This window comes from Monodelphis domestica, chromosome 2 (assembly GCF_027887165.1).
Source record: "Monodelphis domestica isolate mMonDom1 chromosome 2, mMonDom1.pri, whole genome shotgun sequence".
Taxonomy (NCBI): domain Eukaryota; kingdom Metazoa; phylum Chordata; class Mammalia; order Didelphimorphia; family Didelphidae; genus Monodelphis; species Monodelphis domestica.
Window position 1 is genome coordinate 419,481,590 of NC_077228.1, and position 19,727 is coordinate 419,501,316.

The 19,727-nt window shown below is 34.1% G+C and overlaps 1 protein-coding gene across 2 annotated transcripts in view; it reads left to right on the plus strand.

Annotated features, from left to right (window-relative positions):
* Nucleotides 1-19,727, plus strand: part of VTA1 (vesicle trafficking 1) — a 106,162-nt gene that overhangs the window by 61,733 nt on the left and 24,702 nt on the right. For both annotated transcript variants that reach the window (XM_001370368.4, XM_007484638.3), the window contains exon 5: nt 5,886-5,997. In XM_001370368.4, coding sequence (XP_001370405.1) covers nt 5,886-5,997 — 112 coding nt within the window. The remainder of the gene's footprint in view (nt 1-5,885; nt 5,998-19,727) is intronic.

Sequence of the window (19,727 nt, forward strand, 5' to 3'; positions counted from 1 at the left end):
GCCAGGGTATTCAGTTATTTGCTCTAAGTCATAGTTGATTTAATAATGATAGAGCAGAAACTTAAGACTTAAATCTCCTGGCTTCAAGCCTAGTTCTCTTTGCACTATACTATACTGCTTCCCAGGTTTGTTAATGACCCATATTCTTTCACAGGAAATCTTGTTCACTGACTTATTGCTTGCTGGTTTGTAAAGAATTCTTTACTTAATGAGGAGAGGAGCAAAACATTTTTTTCAAAGGTGGGTGTGGCGGAGTATGGCCTCTAGCTTCTTAGTGTTAACTGCTGACTCTTACTGTTCATGCTTTGCAGTAACAAATGTCAGTTATTTTCAGTTATCCAATAATCATTTCTGTGAAAACATAAGAGGCCAGGAGTAAAAATTGAAGCAATTTTTGTAGTTCCTGTTTTCCAGAAAGGATGTCAGATCATCCAATGTAAGGTAAGGGTATCAAAAATATTGGTGTCTTGAAATTTTCCACTTACCACTTTTTTCTTGTAATATACATTTTTTTACTTTAAAGATAGAATTAGAAAGCAAAGCACTAGATTTATGCCAGGAATTAGAATTAATCTGGATAATAATAGGAATATAATTTTAAAATTTAAAGAAAGCCATTGATATTTTAGTTGATTTCGTTTTAAGAAAGCTTATTCATATTTAATAAAATTATAGCAAATTTAGTGTTAGAATATCTTATATTTTAAATGCATATTTTTTATAGAGTAACCAAAATTATTTTATTTATAAATTCTTCCCTAAAGGGGGCAGCACAGAATCATAAAATTAGAAGGAACTTTGAAAAATCGTTATATTTGTTCTTCCTCATCAACTCAGAGATAAGATTTTCCCAAATATGAAACTCTTTTCTACTTTTGGATACTTTAAGAGAAAAAAAATGGTATATTTTCTCAATAATGATTAGTTTAATTGTTTAGTTCTTAAGAAATTGTTTTATCTGTTTAAAATTCCTCGTCTTTAATTTTATGCCTATCCAGAAATTGTCTATTCATTCAACAAACATCTAGAGTGCCCACTATGTCTGAAGCACCATTCTAAGTACTCTGAAAAATGCAAGAATGAATAACATAATTCCTATCCTCAAGCAGAGGAGATGATATACTATATCTGCCTTGTAGCTACATTTAAAGGACAGACTTTAGTAAGTGTCCTTTAGAGAAGTCGACAAGGGGAAGAATATTTCATGAAATGTATGACATTTGCATTTGGTTTTAAAAGATATGTTAGGTTATGATTTCAGTGGATGGAGTTGGAAAAAAAGACATTAAAGTATTAGAAGAAATAAAAACAGACATAGAAATAGGAAGATGTAGTATTTAACAAATTCCAATTAGTCTAGTCTGGCTTGGGAATTAAAGTTGGAAAGCTAGATGCATGCACATTGTGGATAGCAGTGACTACCAGGTTGAGGAATAGTATAAGATGTCTTGGCTTACTAAAATAAAATGATTTCTAAATCTGGAATTAAAGGATTGAGATTTAAAGCCTCTCCCTGGTAGTAATACTCTATGTTACTTTGGCTATGTTATTTAATATCTCTGGGCCTAAAAATTAAGGGACTAGACAAGAGTAACAATTCACAAAATATGTTCAAGGAATCCCCAAGATGGTTTGGGGGGGAATCTTTGAGGCCAAATCTGTTTTAATATTAATAGTAAGATTTTTAATTTCTAATATGGTAGATTTCATTAAATATGTCCCCCACCAAAATCAAAGCTCTCATTAATTTTTAAGAGATGAGGTGAAGGGATCTAATATCAAAAACCTTGAGAACTGCCAATCTAGATGATCTCTAGGATTGTTTCCTGTTTCTCATCATAAGATCTGTTGTTCAGTAATCATTGAATAGATATTTGTTTAATGCTTCTAATCTTACCTCTGCTAAACCTAACATTTTTTTTACTCATCTTTTATCCTTCTTTATGGAAGATGCCTTGATAATTCTTTGAAGATGGCAGAACTGAGAACTGTTTGTTATATCCCATTATCCCCTAAATTCTAGAGAATCGAGAAAAGTTGTTTTTTCTGTTACCTAATTAAAAGGACCTTTCTCAATATGTGGCTATTAATCCATGATCTAAGTGAATTAGCATGTGTAATTTATGACCCTTTTAGAGATCATATATTTTCAAACTATGCTTGTGCAAAAATATTCCTTCTCATTCCAAACAAGGATTATATAGCCTCTAGTATTGGAGAACTTCATCTTCCTCAAAGATGTTAGGTCATTCTACTTTTGTAAGGAAATATTTCATCATCTCTGACTAAAAAAATTACCTCCAGTTTCCACTCATTACTCCTCTAAGGACAAGCAGAATATGTCTAACCCCTCCCTGTGTACCATAAGGTAATATTTATATACTTGAAGATTATGATCATTATCTCCTCTATTCCTGAAGTTTTCTCTTCTTCCACTTCCCCCAGCAACAGTGATATCTTTTTGGACTCCTTTTGCATTTATTAGTTGAACCAATTTAAAGCTTTTATCTTCATCGTTACATTATAGACACAGAATCTTGAGGACCAGAGAGGTTAAGTGACTTGCCCAAGGTTATTATAGTGTCTAAATTCAGTCCTCTTAAGTCTAAATCCAACATTTCCAATGTATCATGGATTTAAATTATTTTCTTTATTAGTTAAGTAATGGGCAGAAATTAAAATATATGTGTTTTAAATTTTGTGACCACAAGACTGTAAGCTGTTTGAGTACTTGAACCATGTTTTATGTTTACTATTATTATGTCCCCTATGGTATCTAGAATAATAGGCTCAAAATAAATAAGGTTGTAATCGAGTCAAAATTCCAAAAGAGCCTGTCCTGCTTATTTTCTTTTCCAAATGATACTCTTTTGTGTAAAAAGTAAAGAAGGAGCAGTTCTATTTTCTCTCTCTGAAGTTTGAAATGTATAATGCTTATAAACTATTTTCCATATGAAATAAAGTTTATTAATAATTACAACTTTAAATGTTATGTACTTTTAAGACAAATTCAAATTCAATGTTCAAACATTAAAAAACAGTATTTGAAGATTATGACTTTTCCTCATTCTTACCTTTCTGTCTCTTTTCTTAATTGAAATTTTCAATTTAGATAGCAAAATAAAACTTTTACCTTTGACTTTTTCTCTCTTTATCATCTCCCTTGGTGACTTCATCTGTTCCCACTCTCGGTAACTCCCAGATGTGCATACATACATACATACATACATACATACATACATACATACATGAAAAGAGAGAAATCTATCTATATATAGACATGTGTGGGTTATATACATCCACACATCTATGTGTGTATACATCATCTATATAGATATAGAAAATCTTTGAGTATTTACTGAATTCTAGACTCATATCAACTGCCTCCTGTACCTTTCATCTTAGATGATTTTCATGATAGAAATTATAAACTCAAAATATGTAAAACAACCAAATATCTCCCCATACTTTACTCTTATCTAAATTTCTCTATTTATTTTGAGGGGCTTATTATACTCCAAGTCACCTAGGTTTGTAATCTTAATTGTCTGTGACTCTTCCTTCTCCATCACACACTTTAACCCAAAGTCTTATCTAGTTTCTCTCCACAATATCTCCTATGTCCTGTTCTCCCTACTCCCACAGTTGCCATGCTAGTTTAAGTTTCTCACTTAAGTTTCTCACTTCTCATGACTATTAGCATAACCTTCTAATAGTTTTTTTTCTGCTCTGCCTCCTCTCCATTCCACATGCAAATACTCAGTTGTTCTACAGCCTAGAATTGGCCATGTCCCATTCTCCTGCTCAGAAAAGTAAAGTGATTCCACTGCTCACAAAATAAAAGACTTTTACCTATCTTTCCAATTTCCTTTTATATATTCTGTGACTTAACCAGACTGAACTATACTTCCTGACTCTTTTCTATCTATGTGGATTTGTATACACTGTTCTCTCCCATGCCTAGAATATATTCTGCTCAGCTCTGTTTTAGAGAATCCTTGACTTCTTTCAAGACTGTTAAAGTGGTGCCTTATCTCTGTAGTCTTTCCTCACTCCTCCAGTTGTTAGTACTCACTCTTTCATTATTTTTTTTAGTATGTAGCATTTATTATAAAGATGATGCTTATTTTCCCTACTACCTTCACCAGTAGAATATATTGCCCTTCAGGGCAATTATTTCATTTCTGTTTTGTATTTTCCATTTCTGGCACAAAGCCTTGCATAGAGTAGGAATTAAGTAAATATTTGTTGCAGTCAGTTGTTGAATTGAATGAAAAGTGGTAATTTTAGAAACAAAAGACCTAGCTAAATATGTTGACATTCAACAATTTATGAACAGCTAGCAAACATTCTATTGAATAGAAATGAGTTTACTCTATTAATATTTTCAAATTTTAATTCTTTACCATTTGGAAGTTTCTTCACTCTCCTGGGTAAGCACATATCTGTAAGGAGTCTGAGAAGATTTTTTTTTGGTTTGTTTGTTTTTTATTCTTTCTTTTTTCTTTCTGTCTCTTTCCTTCCTTGCTTCCTTGCTTCCTTGCTTCCTTCCTTGCTTCCTTCCTTCCTTCCTTCCTTGCTTCCTTCCTTCCTTCCTTCCTTCCTTCCTTCCTTCCTTCCTTCCTTCCTTCCTTCCTTCCTTCCTTCCTTCCTTCCTTCCTTCCTTCCTTCCTTCCTTCCTTCCTTCCTTCCTTCCTTCTTCCTTCCTTCCTTCCTTCCTTCCTTCCTTCCTTCCCCAGAACAAGAGAAACAAAAAAGAAAAAACTGAATATGAATTTTATGAGTTTGATCACAGTATTTTGATGAATAATGAGAGTAAGGTGTGTTAAAATGCCAAGTCACGAAGTAATACCTATAAAAGAATACTGTCTCATATAAGGTTGTGTACCTGGGTCAGTATGCTTTGATTATGCTTTCCCAAGTGGTAAAGGAATTATTTTTGTTTTTCCCTACTGTTTTTCATAATGTCTAAGCATACTGACCCTTGCATAGGACTTTATATAATCACATCCTTTCTCTTAAGATAAAGAGAAAAATGGCCAGTGAATAAAAGATCTTATGTTCTTAATATAAATTGCTATTTTAAGATTCCTTGGGTCTTACTTGAAACAAATCAAGACTTAGTGCTTAAATTTATCTGAAAATTTGAAATGAAAACTAGCTCATCACATGTTCTGAAAGAGCTTTTAGTCCTCATGTAATTAGAGACAGATGTGTTTCTTTCTTCACAAAGTTAAATCTTTGTGAAGCCACAGTGAAACTTTCATTTTACAAAAATGAGAAAATTGAATCCTCAGAGAAGTAAAATTACTTGCTCAATACTATACAACTACTTAGTGGTAGAGTTTACAGTTCTGCTCGAAAATATGTCCAATACTTAGTCCCTTGAAACATTTGTTATCTAAAGAGATTTAGAAAGAGCTGGGTTTTGGTCTGTATTGGGAATGGGAATAGTTTTTAATAAAATAGTATTTAAATCCATTAATTCTGCTTAAATTGTGTGACCTCTTTATTCCTTTAATGTAATTTTCACCCTCCTCTGCTGGGAACATCACTTATACCTGACTGAATATGTAAATGTTCCTGGAATAGGAAAGAAACTGTCAGAGCAGGCAAGATATTGATTGAGGATGATATGCAAGCTTCAGAATTGTCATATATATTCCTTAGTCAGGTAGAAGAATGACTTAATCTGAAAAAAAGTTTGTCATCTTTCAACTCAAAACCATGCTTTTCTATTTATGAAACTTATATTGAATTCAGTGATATTTTGATTGGGAAATTATACATTTTCAGCAAAGCAAATCAATTTCCTTCTTTGTATAACTAGTATTATTAAGATAAATATAGTGGTAACCCCCAAATATTAAATTACCTTTTTTCAGAACATGAAACACAGAAAATATGCCAGATGGAAGGCAACCTATATCCATAACTGTCTTAAAAATGGGGAAACTCCACAAGCAGGACCTGTTGGAATGGATGAAGAAAGTAATGGTGTGTATTGATTTGTTCTAAGAAAAAATGATTGAACAAAATTCATATTATTTAGGTTCTGTTTTGTTTAAAGTTTATTGAGTGCCCAACCTAGTTTTGCATCCTTTATCAGGGCTGGAAGGCACAACAACGAAGTATGGATTGTAGAAGTCATGAATCTTGGGAGAAAAAAACAGGGATACAAGGAACTATGCCAGTAACAACACCAACACCACCACAAAGTATAATAGAGGCTGTGACTAAATACAATCAGATTGATAACCTGAGAGAAAAGAAATAGTCTACAATCAGTTCAGCAAGCATTTATTAAGAGCCAGCTTTGTGTTAATCGCTGTGTAGGTACTTTGGAAACAAAGACAGAAAAATTAACAGTTCTTGCTTTCAGGATACTTACATTCTATTGGAGAAAACAACATGTATCTATATAATGATATAATAAATAAATGAAAGATAGTTGGAGAGGGGAGATGTTTAGCTCTTCAAACTCTTTGTGTAGAAGGTGATGCTTGAGTTGCATTCTAAAGGAAGTAAAAGATTCTGAGGCAGATATGGGACAAGGGAACAGCAGCCTAAAAGGTAGAGAAAACAATTGAACTGCCATAAGAGAAATGAGAGAAGGCTAATATGATGTAAGGGGGGGAAGGGGGTTATTTTTTAAAGGATTGGACTTGATTATTTAAGAGTATAGTCACTAGGAATTTAATTAATTCCAAAGAGATTTTATTTACAATTTATTTACAAAATGTAGAAAGAGTGAAGCCAGAAATCAGAGAGAGGATAAGGTAAGATATCTAGCCTGAGCACTAAGTCATTTACTCCAGCCTCTGGCTCAAAAACTAGGCAGGGGAGTTTAGTCCTCAACCAGATAGGCCTCAGCCCTTGTAGCCCAAGACCTAGGGAAGTCTATTTAGAAAAGTCTAGCAGTTAAAGGTCAGCTTTCACTCACCACGTATTAGTCCAGGCAGCAAATCCTTCTACCCTTCTTCACCAGCCTCAATTCGAAAGCATGAAGAATTGAATTACAGCAGAAGTGGAAGTCCAAGTTGAACTCTGCTCCAAGAAAACCCCACTCTGTGTAGCACTCTCTCTTTTAAAGGCATTTTCTCTTGCATCAATTCTCCTAATTCCACATCTACCAATCACAGCTGACACTCTGCTCTAGGACTGCCTAGAAGGCAATTAGTCAATTCTGATTCATTGCCCACTATTGTAAACATGGGTCCCAGACCTCCCACTTCATGATTAAATGGGATAGTTGCACTTTTGGTGATTAGATCTAAATGGGCAAATCTTCATACTTAACTTTTAAGTACCGTGTTTGTACTTTTTGTGATTGAATCTAAAAATAGGCACATGTCTCCATACTTTACTTTTAAGTAGGGTGTTTACACTTATGGGGATTAAAATCTAAAAATAGACATGAGTTACAATTTAAATCTTCACAATCAGGGAAGAACTAAGTACCTTCATTGTTATAATAAGGGTAGAGTTAAATTTAATTTTCACAGTGATTAACTGATAGAATGTTAAAAGGAATATTTAGTGAGACTAAAAAGATAGATTGAAACCAGGTAGAAACTAGGTAATTGAAGAACTTTAAAAGTCAGACAAGTTTTTATATGTCATCATAGATAGAATAGAGAACCACTCGAGTTGTGTTGTAGAAAAAATGACATGGTCAGACCCTGGATACTTTATTTTTTTTTTATTAGATGATATTTTAATTATTATTTTTTTTACTTTTTTATTGTATTTTTTACCCAGTGACATATAAAATCAAGTTTTAACTTTTTAAATTTTGAATCTCAAATTCTCCCCCCCTACCCTAAGGTGGTAAACTGTCTGATAAAGATTTTAGATTTGCAATCACATAAAACATTTTCCCATATTAATATTTTTGTGGAAAGAAACAAGAAAAAAAATTTTAAGAAAGTGGAGGATAGGTAGGTGACCCAGTAGACTAAAAGCCCCACCTAGAGACCACAAGTCCCGGGTTCAGAATTAGCCTCAGACACTTCCTAGCTATGTGACCTGGTTCTGCTTACTTCATTTTGCATTACTTTGTATAAGTCTTTCCAGGGTTTTTTTTGTTTGTTTGTTTTAATGATCATCTTATTCATTATTTCTTATGGCATGATTATATTCTATTATAATCAATCTGATCATTTCAACTCCTAAACTCCACCATCTTCCTATCCTCCCTATTATTCCTAAAATACCAGCATCCTCCCATGCACCCAGAATCACAACTTAGGTGTCATTCTTAGCTCCCCACTCTCACATATCCCCTATATCCTCTCTATTGCCATGTCATCTCTACTTAGCCTTTGTAATAGCTCTTCTATAGTCCCAGTTAAATTCCCACATTCTATATAAAGCCTTTCCTGATCCTCCTTACTGGTAGTAGTACTTCTTTCTGATGATTATTCCAATTTATCTCATATGTAGCTTGTTTGTACATTATTATCTACATGTTTTCTCCCCATTAGACTTTAAGCTTAATAGCAGGAACTATCTTTTGCCTCTTTTTGTATCCCCAGTAGTTCTCATTGACTTAATGACTGACTGATATTAATAATTGTTATTTTGGCCACAGAAAATCTCAGAGAGTTTTTACTCAAAAGGGTCTGCTGTGGCCAAGGAGATTCCCAATACTGAGGAAATCATATGTCTTTCTAATATTGAAAGAATGTTTTCTTCTTTATGTAAAGGAGAGATGTTAAATTCTTCCTGCTATTGCATCCAATATAAGTATCTTCATCTCTTTGTAGACTTTTATTCTGTCTTCTACTATTTATTTTTCAGTAGAATTTCTTGTCTTGATAAAGAAAGACCTAGCAACTAACTATATGATGAGGAGTAGTAATGGAGTCTTGCTTCACTTTCTGCATATGGAAGATTGCTTCAGCATGTATGCGGTCCCAAAACCATTTGTTAGAAGAGATGTGGGGGGAAAATTATAGTAGCAATATTTTAATACCTTTATTCCATTGCAGTTGTATACCATCGAGGGGAAAGGAGGATAAGAGTAGTGGAGTTTTAAAAGATAGGATTTTGTTTTATTAAGAAACTTCAGGGTCTATTAAAAATGTAGCTCATTTTCTTCCTCCTATTCATTTCTGCACCTAGTTCATTATTGATCTTTGATATGTAAATCCCTAAAATCCTAAAAATCATTCAGAATCTGAGAGCTCTTTCTCCTATTAGATATTTCCTGCTATCAGTTATATTATCTATCAGCACAGAATATAACTGTTGCTTTAAATGGAATAAGATTGAGGTTGAATACAACAAATATAATTCCCTATCCTTACAATTAGTTGTTGTTAAAGTCTTGGCTCAGACTTACTAGCTGTGACCACAGGCAAAATGCTTAGTCTATCTAAGCCTTAATGTTTTTGTAAAATGAAGTTAGAAGTACTTTTTGATTTTGGCCTCATAAAGGTGTTGAATGGAACATGCTTGCTAATCTTCAAAGCGGTATAAAAACGTGACATAATATTTGTTACTATTATAGTTTGCTACATAAGACTATGATATACAGTTAGATTGACTTCCCACTGACAGAAGTATATATGTGCTTGAATAACTATTGATAGACAGAAAATAGAGCTGTTCAACTCTTACTATTTTCTTCTAACAGGAAAATTATTTTTGACTGGAAAAAGACCAAAGAAAAATGGCAAATAGGATATTGGAATGCAAGTTTCAGGTCATTAATATCTCATTAGGCTTGATGAGTTCAAGTCACCTGGCCAAGTCACCTGGCCCAAATTAATTGTATCCCAGAGAACTTTCATATGTGGTTGTGAAAGCATTGATATTGATTGTTCTTTGAATGATTATGGAGCTGGCAGCTGGGTAGCTCAGTGGACTGAGAGTCAGATCCAGAGATGGGAGGTCTTGGGTTCACATCTGGCCTCAGACACTTACTAGCTGTGTGACCATGGGCAAGTCACTTAACCCCCATTGCCTCGTCCTTACCACTCTTCTGCCTTGGAATCAATACAACATACAGAAGGTAAGGGCTTAAAAAAAAAAAGATCATGGAGAATAGCAGTAGTACCACAATTTTGGAACATCAGACAGCAAGCATTTTTTAAATATTTACTGTATCCTAGAAAATATCATGAGGTTTTTTGTTTGTTTGTTTAAACCCTTACCTTCCTTAGGTCAATACTTAGGTCACCTTAGAATCAATATACTGTGTTAAATGACTTGCCCAGGATCACACAGCTAGGAAGTGTCTAAGGCCAGATGTGAACCTAGAACCTCCTGACTCTAGGCTAGCTGCCCCTTGTTTATTTGTTTGTTTATTTTTCAAGACAGTTATTAGCATCTACAAACTATAAGGTAATGAGCTTGGTTTAAATTTTTCATAAAATTCTAAAGTATTTTAATATTAAACGAATGAATGGTTAGTGAACATCTAGAAAAGAAAGTAAGGAGCAAAAAGTGCCACCATGACTTCCTAAAGAACAAGTCATGCTAAACAATGAGCTTTTTTGACATGTTTACTTAACTAGTAGATAGAAAATGCTACAAATGTGACTTATCTAGAGTTTAGGTAAACTTTTGACCCAGCTATTTTTGTGGAGAAGGTGGAAAGATATGAAGGTGGAAAGATAAGATATACCGGTGGAATCACACTCAAATAGAATTCAGAGCCACTAATCCATATATAAGGATCCTTGTAGGCCACTTACTAATGTAGATTTAAAATGTAATGTTAGTTATGTTTTGATGCATTTTAATTTATTTTATAAAATATTACCCATTTATATTTTAATCCTGTTTGGGGTACAATCTGGAGTTTTGGGCCACAGACAAACCATGCATTTGACATTTCTGGATTAGATAATAATATAGTTATGTGACAATGAAATCACTTTTTAAAAGACTGATATATATATATTAATTTAAGGTCGCCAAGGAATTCAGCTATGTAATTCCTAAATGAAAACTCAAGTCAGCAGTCAACCTTTTATGGAGTTTAATTACAAACAGGGAAGGAGAGAGAGAGAGAAGAGAGAGAGAGAGAGAGAGAGAGAGAGAGAGAGAGAGAGAGAGAGAGAGAGAGAGAGACAGACAGAGAGAGACAGACAGAGACAGAGACAGAGACAGAGACTTAAATGCCCCCTCCGTTTAGGCTGGGCCAAAAGGCCCAAGCCCTTAGATAGCTGAGGCAATGAAAAGAGATCAGTCCCTATCACTCACATGAACAAAATGGAGAAACAGTCTCAGGGGCCTCCACCTCCAGCTTCCTTCAGAGCAACCTTCTCAGAGCAAAACCTCTCCAACCAACCGAGTTCCCTCCCCTCAGTTCTCACATCTACCAATTACTGTCCATGTCTTCCCTGTGCCAATGGTGGCTCTAGCTTAACCCAGGACCGCCCAGAGGTCTGTGGCTTTGCACATGTCTGTTGAAGGTCATATTCTCAAATAATTAAATCTTGATCCTTTGCTACAGCCCTTCCTAAATCCTGTTACCCTGAGTCGGGTGGAGATTGGAATAATTAAATTTTGGTCTATGCTGCAGCCCTTCCTAAATCCTGTTAGGACTGAGTAGGGTGTAGATTGTAATTTCCAAGACTTGGTTCTGTCATTCCAAGTATCTCTATTGTATCAATTCTAAAATCAATCATGACTCAAAGAACTTTCTGTTCTATGCTTAAGCATAGGTCCAAGCCCTTTCCATTGTTCAGCAAAAGGTTTCTGTCCTAAAGTAATCTCAGGTAGGGAGGAGAAGGACCCTCCCTACCTAATGTTGGAAATGGGGAAATTTCCAACATTCATAAGTCTAAGAAATTTTAAGGTTTAAAGTTAGATGGTTTCTGGGTCTGGTTGAATAATCCACAATATAGTCATTGGTAGGTGAGAATGTCCCAGGAAGCATTGCATGGCCTGTGCTAGTTAACATTTTTATCAAATTTGATAAAAATATAGATTGTATGCTGAACGGATAAGGAATAGCTACTGTATTGGATTCAAAAGGAGCATTAGAGTGAACCTAATTAGATGAAATTTAAAAGATAAACGTAAAGTTATACTGGAATTTTTAAAAATCAACTGCAGAAATACAAAATGCAGCAGATTTAATTAGACAGGAGTATTATAAGTCACCAATATAACAGGGAAGCCAAGAAAGTTTATACAAGCTGAGCTTCATTGAGGCATCATGGCCAAGACTAGAAATTCTGCCTTTTTCACATAATTTCTAGCATATTATGTCTAATCCTGATTTCTAAACATTAGGAAGTATAATAGTAATTAAGGAAAAACAAAGAGGAAGGCAGCTTTAGTGATGAAGGATCTGGAGATTTTACCATATGAAGATTGGTTGAAGGAAGTGAACATTAATAAACACTAGTCATCTTCAGATACTTAAAATATTGTAATATGCAAGAAAGAATGATTCTAGATATAGAGCTGAGACCTTACAACTCATCTAGTGCAACCCTTTCATCTTACAGACAAGGTTCCTTACAGGAATCTGAGGCCCTGAAAGCATGCTCAAGGTCATACAGTACTAAAATGACCATTCTGAGCCATGAGTCTTCTGACTCCATATCCAGCATTTTCCCTCTGTACTATGTCCTACTTGTCCCTAAATATCCAATGTTCTTTACATTGTACCATGGATTCATAACTCCTGACTGGCCTAGGCCTATGGCTACCTTTCAGACTTTGGTTATCAGTTGTTCCATTTTTAAATGTATTTGTTTTAAACCTGAGCATCACCAGCCAGATCTACTAGGTCTCTTAGTCTATAATTTGTTTTCCTCCCCATCCAAATTGCAATTTTGCATTGACATTATACAACAGTTATTTAATACATAGTCTCTAGCAGTACTTTATAGCTAGTTTGGCATGGCATGTGAAAAATAATGAAGTGCTAATTGGACACAGGATATGAAATATAGCCTTACATAATTCTTTTGAGTCAGCAAATTGCTAAACTAAATAGAAAAGTAAGTGTTGATATTAAAATTTTATAAAGCACCCACAGCCTAGTAGATAGAAAGCTAGCCTTGAAGCTAGGAAAATCCAAATTCTAATCTCACCTTTGATATATACTTGTGGAATGACTCAGTATAAGCACTTAACTCAAGTGCTCTGGGCAGCTCATTGATGGGAATAGTTACAGAGACAGGCACTGGTGGAAGAAGTTTCTTCTGTTCAATGAAATCAGATCCAGCCCATATTTATATCCCTAACTTGGGCACATTATGTTATTTTACCATCCATGGAATATATGAAGAACTTCCCCAGTTGTTATTAAAATAATTTTCTGGGTATCAAGGAATATCTCATAAGTTAAATTTGTGAAATTTAGTATTAGTTCCTTAATTTGTATTGCAATATATTTACAACTTTAGAGTCGATATTAACTAGTATAAGGTACTCCTTTTGACACTTGAACAGTTAAAATATGAAGCACTTTTAGGGGTTATTAACATCATGACAGATGTGGCTAATGTTTTAGAGTCTTTTAGAGCCAAAGGTCATATGCAAATACTTTGATTGTAGAAGACTGGAAAAAGAACTCATCACAATTCCTACTCTGCATCTTTGAAAGAAAGGAAACATTGTTAAAAATACAAAGCTGGGTTTTTCTCCATTCCTTTCTGCTTACTCATTTTATTCCTTCACTAACAAAGGGGGAAAGTCCATTTGTAAATGGGATGAAACTAGCTCTCTATAACTTTATAAGTTGACAAGTTTTTCAGCATTTTATGTCCTTCAATTTTTAAACTATGTTCTACCTTTAATGTTCTTTTAGTAACATAAGCATTCTGGGTATAGTTCTGTCTGTAAATCTCATCATCTTGTAAATCTTCAAGATGCTAAAATGATGTATTTCATCTAGAAAGATGTTAGTACAATTTGACAAAAGAATTTTGGTTAGCATTTTAAAATTCAAATTTAGAATTATGCTTTTAGGAAACATTATTACATTTTTAAGACATGAACAGTGTTGTTTTCCTATGTAGTTTCTTAACACAGGAAATTATTGACCTTATTCTTAAGAAGGCATAAGTGCTTGACTATTTTTAAGATTTGATTAGTATAATCTGATAATCCATGCCTAGAATAATACAGTAAAACTTTGTATATCAGTCATTTGGCAGTCATATGACTACTAAATTCAGTTTAAATTTTTTCAAAAAACTTCAAATATTAAGAAGATTATAATTTTTACAGATCTATTTTAAAGTATATTTAAACTATACCAAGAACACCCAGCCACACTACATATAAATATTTTTGGTAATTATGTACCAGTTAGTTTGAGATACAAAGAGATGTAAATATGAGGAATCAGCTCAATTTTGAAATTTATAGTCTCATCATGATTTTTCACCTTAGCATTGTGGCAATATCAAACCACAGAGTCAGTAATGTATGGAGCTGTCTTACTTAGACCTATCCTTTTTAGAATGATAGTCAGAAGGAAGAGAGTTCTTAATAGTAATAACCAGGCTAGTATTTCTTTCTACCCTTTGTAGTTAGTTATCTGTAAAAAAAAAAAAAAACAGCTCACTACTTATCACAAGTACAGTATAATATTTAAATTTTTGACTCTGGAATATTCTAAAATATGTTTCTCATTAATATTGATTACTATATCATAAATTTAACACTTATTGAAAAATAAGTTGTATTCTTAGTTCTAAAATAATTTAATTGCTGATTGTTTTTGTCACTTTTTTGCAACTCAATAAGTCTTTTTTAATTAATCAGTACTACAAAATTCAGTATATTTCATAGAGTTATAAACTAGGTTCAAAAAAGACAAATAGATTTTTGTAGATGCTTTAAATTTATTTTCAATTGAAGGAAAGTTTTAATAACTAAGTTCCTACTTTGTTCCAGACCCTAGAATATAAGCAAATTGCCAATTTCTGAATCTTTAGTTCATTTCCTACAACTGTAATATGTTAAAATCAGCTTGAAGTTTTGTAACTTGCAGGTACAAATAAGACTCCTTACTTGTATGCTTGAGATTCTGCCTTTTCATCATTTACTTTGGACTCTAAGGAGCAGCATAATTAAGTAAGGAGGGGCCTTGACTTTCAACCCCCTAATTGTGAATTTTAAAAGTCTCCATCTTGGTATAGCACCCAAAAATTGTGCACACCCACACTACACGGGCATGTGCTAGTCAATGACAAATCAGAAATAACCAACTGCCCACCTGGGCTGTCCTAAGCTAAGCTAGAGCCAACCATTGGCACTTGTGAGACACAGGAAGTGAGGTAGGGAACAGCCTCTGGAATTTGCTCACTTCCTGTGGAGAGAGCTAGACGTGAGTTGGTGTTAGGAGCTTGGAGGGAGAGGACGCCCGCAGACAGCTTTCCTTCAGATCACTCACGTGAGTTAAGGACTGATTCTTTCCACCTTGGCCCTTTGGGCCTAGAACTCACTCTGCCTTGGTCAGAGGTTGAGTAGCCCCTTTCCCTTTTCTCTTCTCTCCTTCTCTCCCTCTCTTTCCCTACTCCCAGTGTGATTAAACCTCCATAAACTCCATTCTGACTTGAGTGTTTCATTTTAGGAATTTCATAAGTAAATTCCTTGGCGGCCATTGTTCAATATTATAACCTCTCCCAGAAGCTAAAAATTTCCCCATTACAATTGGCGACCACGAAGGGACGTTTAAGGCTTCCTTCAGGCATCTTCTGGCTGGCAAACCTTGGGCAAGTCCCTTAACCTCTCTGGCAACTTTTAAATAATAGAATTCCTTTTCACTACTTCTGGCCTTACCATTAATGCTAGATTTCTACATGCTTGAAAGTTAAGGTTTCATTGTACTTGAAATGGAAGTCAGAGAGTGATCAAATATGTATTAAAGGATGGAGTAAAGTATTTTCCTACATTACTTATCCACATGCTCACAAATGACTCATGATCTGATTTTTAACAAATAGTTTAAATATCTCTGCTAAAAAAAGACTGAGTGTTCAAAGCTTTTTACATATCACCCTTTGGTTTGTGTTTTTTTTTTTAATTTAATAATAAGTGACCTGAACAAATAAGAAAAGTAATCCTCTCCTATACTTGAACATTTTAAAGCTAGTAATATAATGAATAACCTACCCACTGTCATTGTTTCTGTAAGTATTGAGATCTTCTTAGGTTAAGAAGTGTTAAATCAAATTCTAATAACATGTTGTTCCAAACTTGGATATTTGATACATTCTGTAGAAAATAGAATGCTGTACACAAATCCTCTATTTTTAAAAACAAAAGATCGTGTTCTGAATTTCTAGGGATAATAGACTTTTTAGAACCTTGTTTATTTGGTTTGTATAAGGAAATGTTCTGAGAAAAATCTAAATTTACTACCTAAATTTATTTTGCTGTTCAGAAACTGTAAGTGTCTAATTGCATGTTTGTCCAAAGTACTGCTGGCCAAATACCATCCCACTACAAGTCACCTAAATGGATACCAATGTAGAGTTGGTAGTCCAGTTCATTTCAATTCAATAAACATGTATTAAGCATATATTTGTATGCCACACCCTGGGGAAGCAAAGACAAAAATGAAACCATCATCTCTGCTTTTATGGAGTTCTCGATGGGGTAAATAATTATTTATATTTATACAAATAGGCAAATACAAAATATACGTAAAATCAGGACAAAGTAATTTTGGAGTGAGAAAGAGAAAGCTAACAACTACTAAGGGCATCAGGAAAGGGTTAGTCAGAAAATAGTTCTTGAACTGAACATTGAAGGTAATTAGGAATTGTGAAAGGTAGAGTTAAGGTGAGGAAAGTATTTCTTCTCTGGAAGACAGCCTGTGCAAAATCCTTTTGTGTACTTAGGAACACTAGGTCATAATAGTAGCTAACATCTAGATAGTACTTTCTATGTGTCAGACACTTAGCCAGTTTGGTTGTAAACAAGAGTAAATGGTAGGGATAGAAGTAGAGAAGAGGAAGGGGGATGTAACTTTAGAAAATCAGATTAATGCTAAAATGAATGGCATTGGACTTCACATTCTTCTATACCCATTGAAAATAATTGAACAAGGCAGGTAGATGACTCAGTCCTATCAGTGGATAGAGATCCTGGCCTGGAGACAGGAAGTCCTGGGTTCAAATGTGAATTCAGATACATCCTAACTATGTGACTTTGGGCAAGTCACTTAAATCCAATTGCTTAGCCTGTACCATTCTTCTTCCTTGGAAACAATATTTGTTATTGATTCTAAGAGAGAAAGTAAAAGGGTTTTTTTTTAATAATAATATTATAACTAGATGAAGCCTATTAAAAAAAATATTTGCAGACACCTAAGAAACTTTTAAACTACATGATAATGCAAAGGAGAAAAGTCATATCAGATGATTGTAACACAGTGATCAGTGAATCAGGGGAAGAAAAACTGAGATTTTTTTAAAGGCAGAGTGATATACATAGGATTACCACAATGAGATCATTCTCCTCTGGATTAGTAGATATTTTAAGTAATTAAGCAATATCGAAGCAACTCATAAATTAGTTTTTCACAGATGTAGCATGAACCACTTTCTATTCTGAAGCGTAGACTAGTTTTTACTTTTAAACATATTTTTTTCAATTTTAATGTACAGTTTAATTTTGCTACCAGAAATCATTGCCAGATGGCATTAAAACTGTTATCTGTAAAAAATACACGAAAAAGGAAAAATCCAACTTCATTAAAACTTATCACATGCTTATGATTATTACATAACAAATTAATGCATGTTCTTAGGTTAAAGCAGGTCTTTGTCAATTCATCACATTCCCTCCCATCTTCTTTAGAAGATTGGACCATCAGTCATTCATTCTCTCACACACTCATAGACATGTTTACAGTGTCTCTCTTTTGGCCCTTTCTGCCTACAACATGTTCATGTCTACTATATCCTTAAACCTTTATTTGATCCTTCTAACTCATCCAATCATCTTTGTTTCTCCTCTAAATGCCAAATTGCTAGGGAAAAAAATCATTTGTACTTGCTGCTTTTACTTCTTTACCACCCTCTAAATTTTTAATTCATTGCAGTCTGGCTTCCAATACTGTTTTGTTTTTTAGTTCTGACTATTTCCCAGTTTTCCCAGCAGTTTTTGTGAAATAATGAGTCTTTACCCCAGAACATTATACTACTGAGTTTGTTTGCTTCTATCTCTGATCCTCTTCCATTGATTCACTTGTTAACCATTACCAAATGATTTAGATAATTACTACTTTGTAGAAGTATTTGAAATAATGTTTTTAAACTTTTTTTTCACATTTTCAACTATTCCTCAGAAATTCTGGCCTTTTATTCCTTCATATTATTTTTTTTATTACTTTTCCAACACTGAAGATTAATACTTTAATGATATGATTGGTACAGCATTGAATCAGTAAATTAATTATAACTCATTTTTATGAGTTGACTTATGTGATATGGAAATCACTTTGTGATTATGATTATCACTTTGTGATAATGTGATATGGAAATCACAGAGAGAGAGAGAGAGAGAATAGCTGAGGCAAAGAAAAGAGATCAGTCCCTATCACTCACGTGACCAAAATGGAGAAACAGTCTCAGGGGCCTCCACCTCCAGCCTCCTTCAGAGCAAGCCCTCCTCTCAGACCTCTCCAGGAGCTCTCCCTCCAGGACCTCCCTCCTCTCAGACTCCTTCAGAGCAAAACCTCTCAGAGCAAAAACTCCTCCTCCTCTCCTCAGACCCCACTATCTTTAAGGAAACCATCTAAGTCCCCTCCCCTCAGTTCTCACATCTACCAATCACTGTCGATGTCTCCCCTGTGCCAATGGTGGCTCTAGCTTAACCCAGGACCGCCCAGAGGTCTGTTTCCTTTGCACATGTCTGTTGAAGGTCATATTCTCAAATAATTAAATCTTGATCTTTGCTGCAGCCCTTCCTAAATCCTGTTATTCTGAGTAGGGTGGAGATTGTAAGTTCCAAGACCTGGTTCTGTCATTCCAAGTATCTCTATTGTATCAATTCTAAAATCAATCATGACTCAAAGAACTTCCTGTTCTATGCTTAAGCATAGGTCAAAGCCCTTTCCATTGTTTAGCAAAAAGGTTTCTGTCCTAAAGTAGTCTTAAGTAGGGAGGAGAAGGATCCTCCCATGCCAAGGAATTTCACATTCCAATAGAGTTCTTACTATCAGTAGGAAATTTTTCAAGTATGAAATTTCCCAATGGGGAAATTTCCAACATTCATAAGTCTAAGAAATTTTAAGGTTTACACTTAACAGCAATTAATATTTTCCAAATAGTTAAGAGAAGTAATTATCCTAAATAAAAGGAATTTTAAAATTAAAATTATTTCTTCATTTTGTTAGAGTATTTTCAATTGGAATCATATTCTTGGATATTTCTTATTAGGAAAACTCAAAAATATATTTTCTTAAAGTAATTTTAATGAATTTATCTTTTTAATTCTTCCTTTGAGTTTTGTTTTAGTAATACTGAGTGAGAGAGAGAGAGTGTGTGTGTGTGTGTGTGTGTGTGTGTGTGTGTGTGTGTGTGTGTGTGTGTGTGTGTGTGTGTAGAGAGAGACACACACACACATTTTAGGATTTTCTAAGTAAATCATATCATCTACATAAATCATTATGAAATTTTGTTTCCTCTTTGTGCTTATTCCCATAATTTCTCTTATTACTATAAAAACTGTCTTTGGCATGTTGCTGAATATTAGTGATGATAATGAGCATTCTTGCTTTATCCTTGATCTTATTT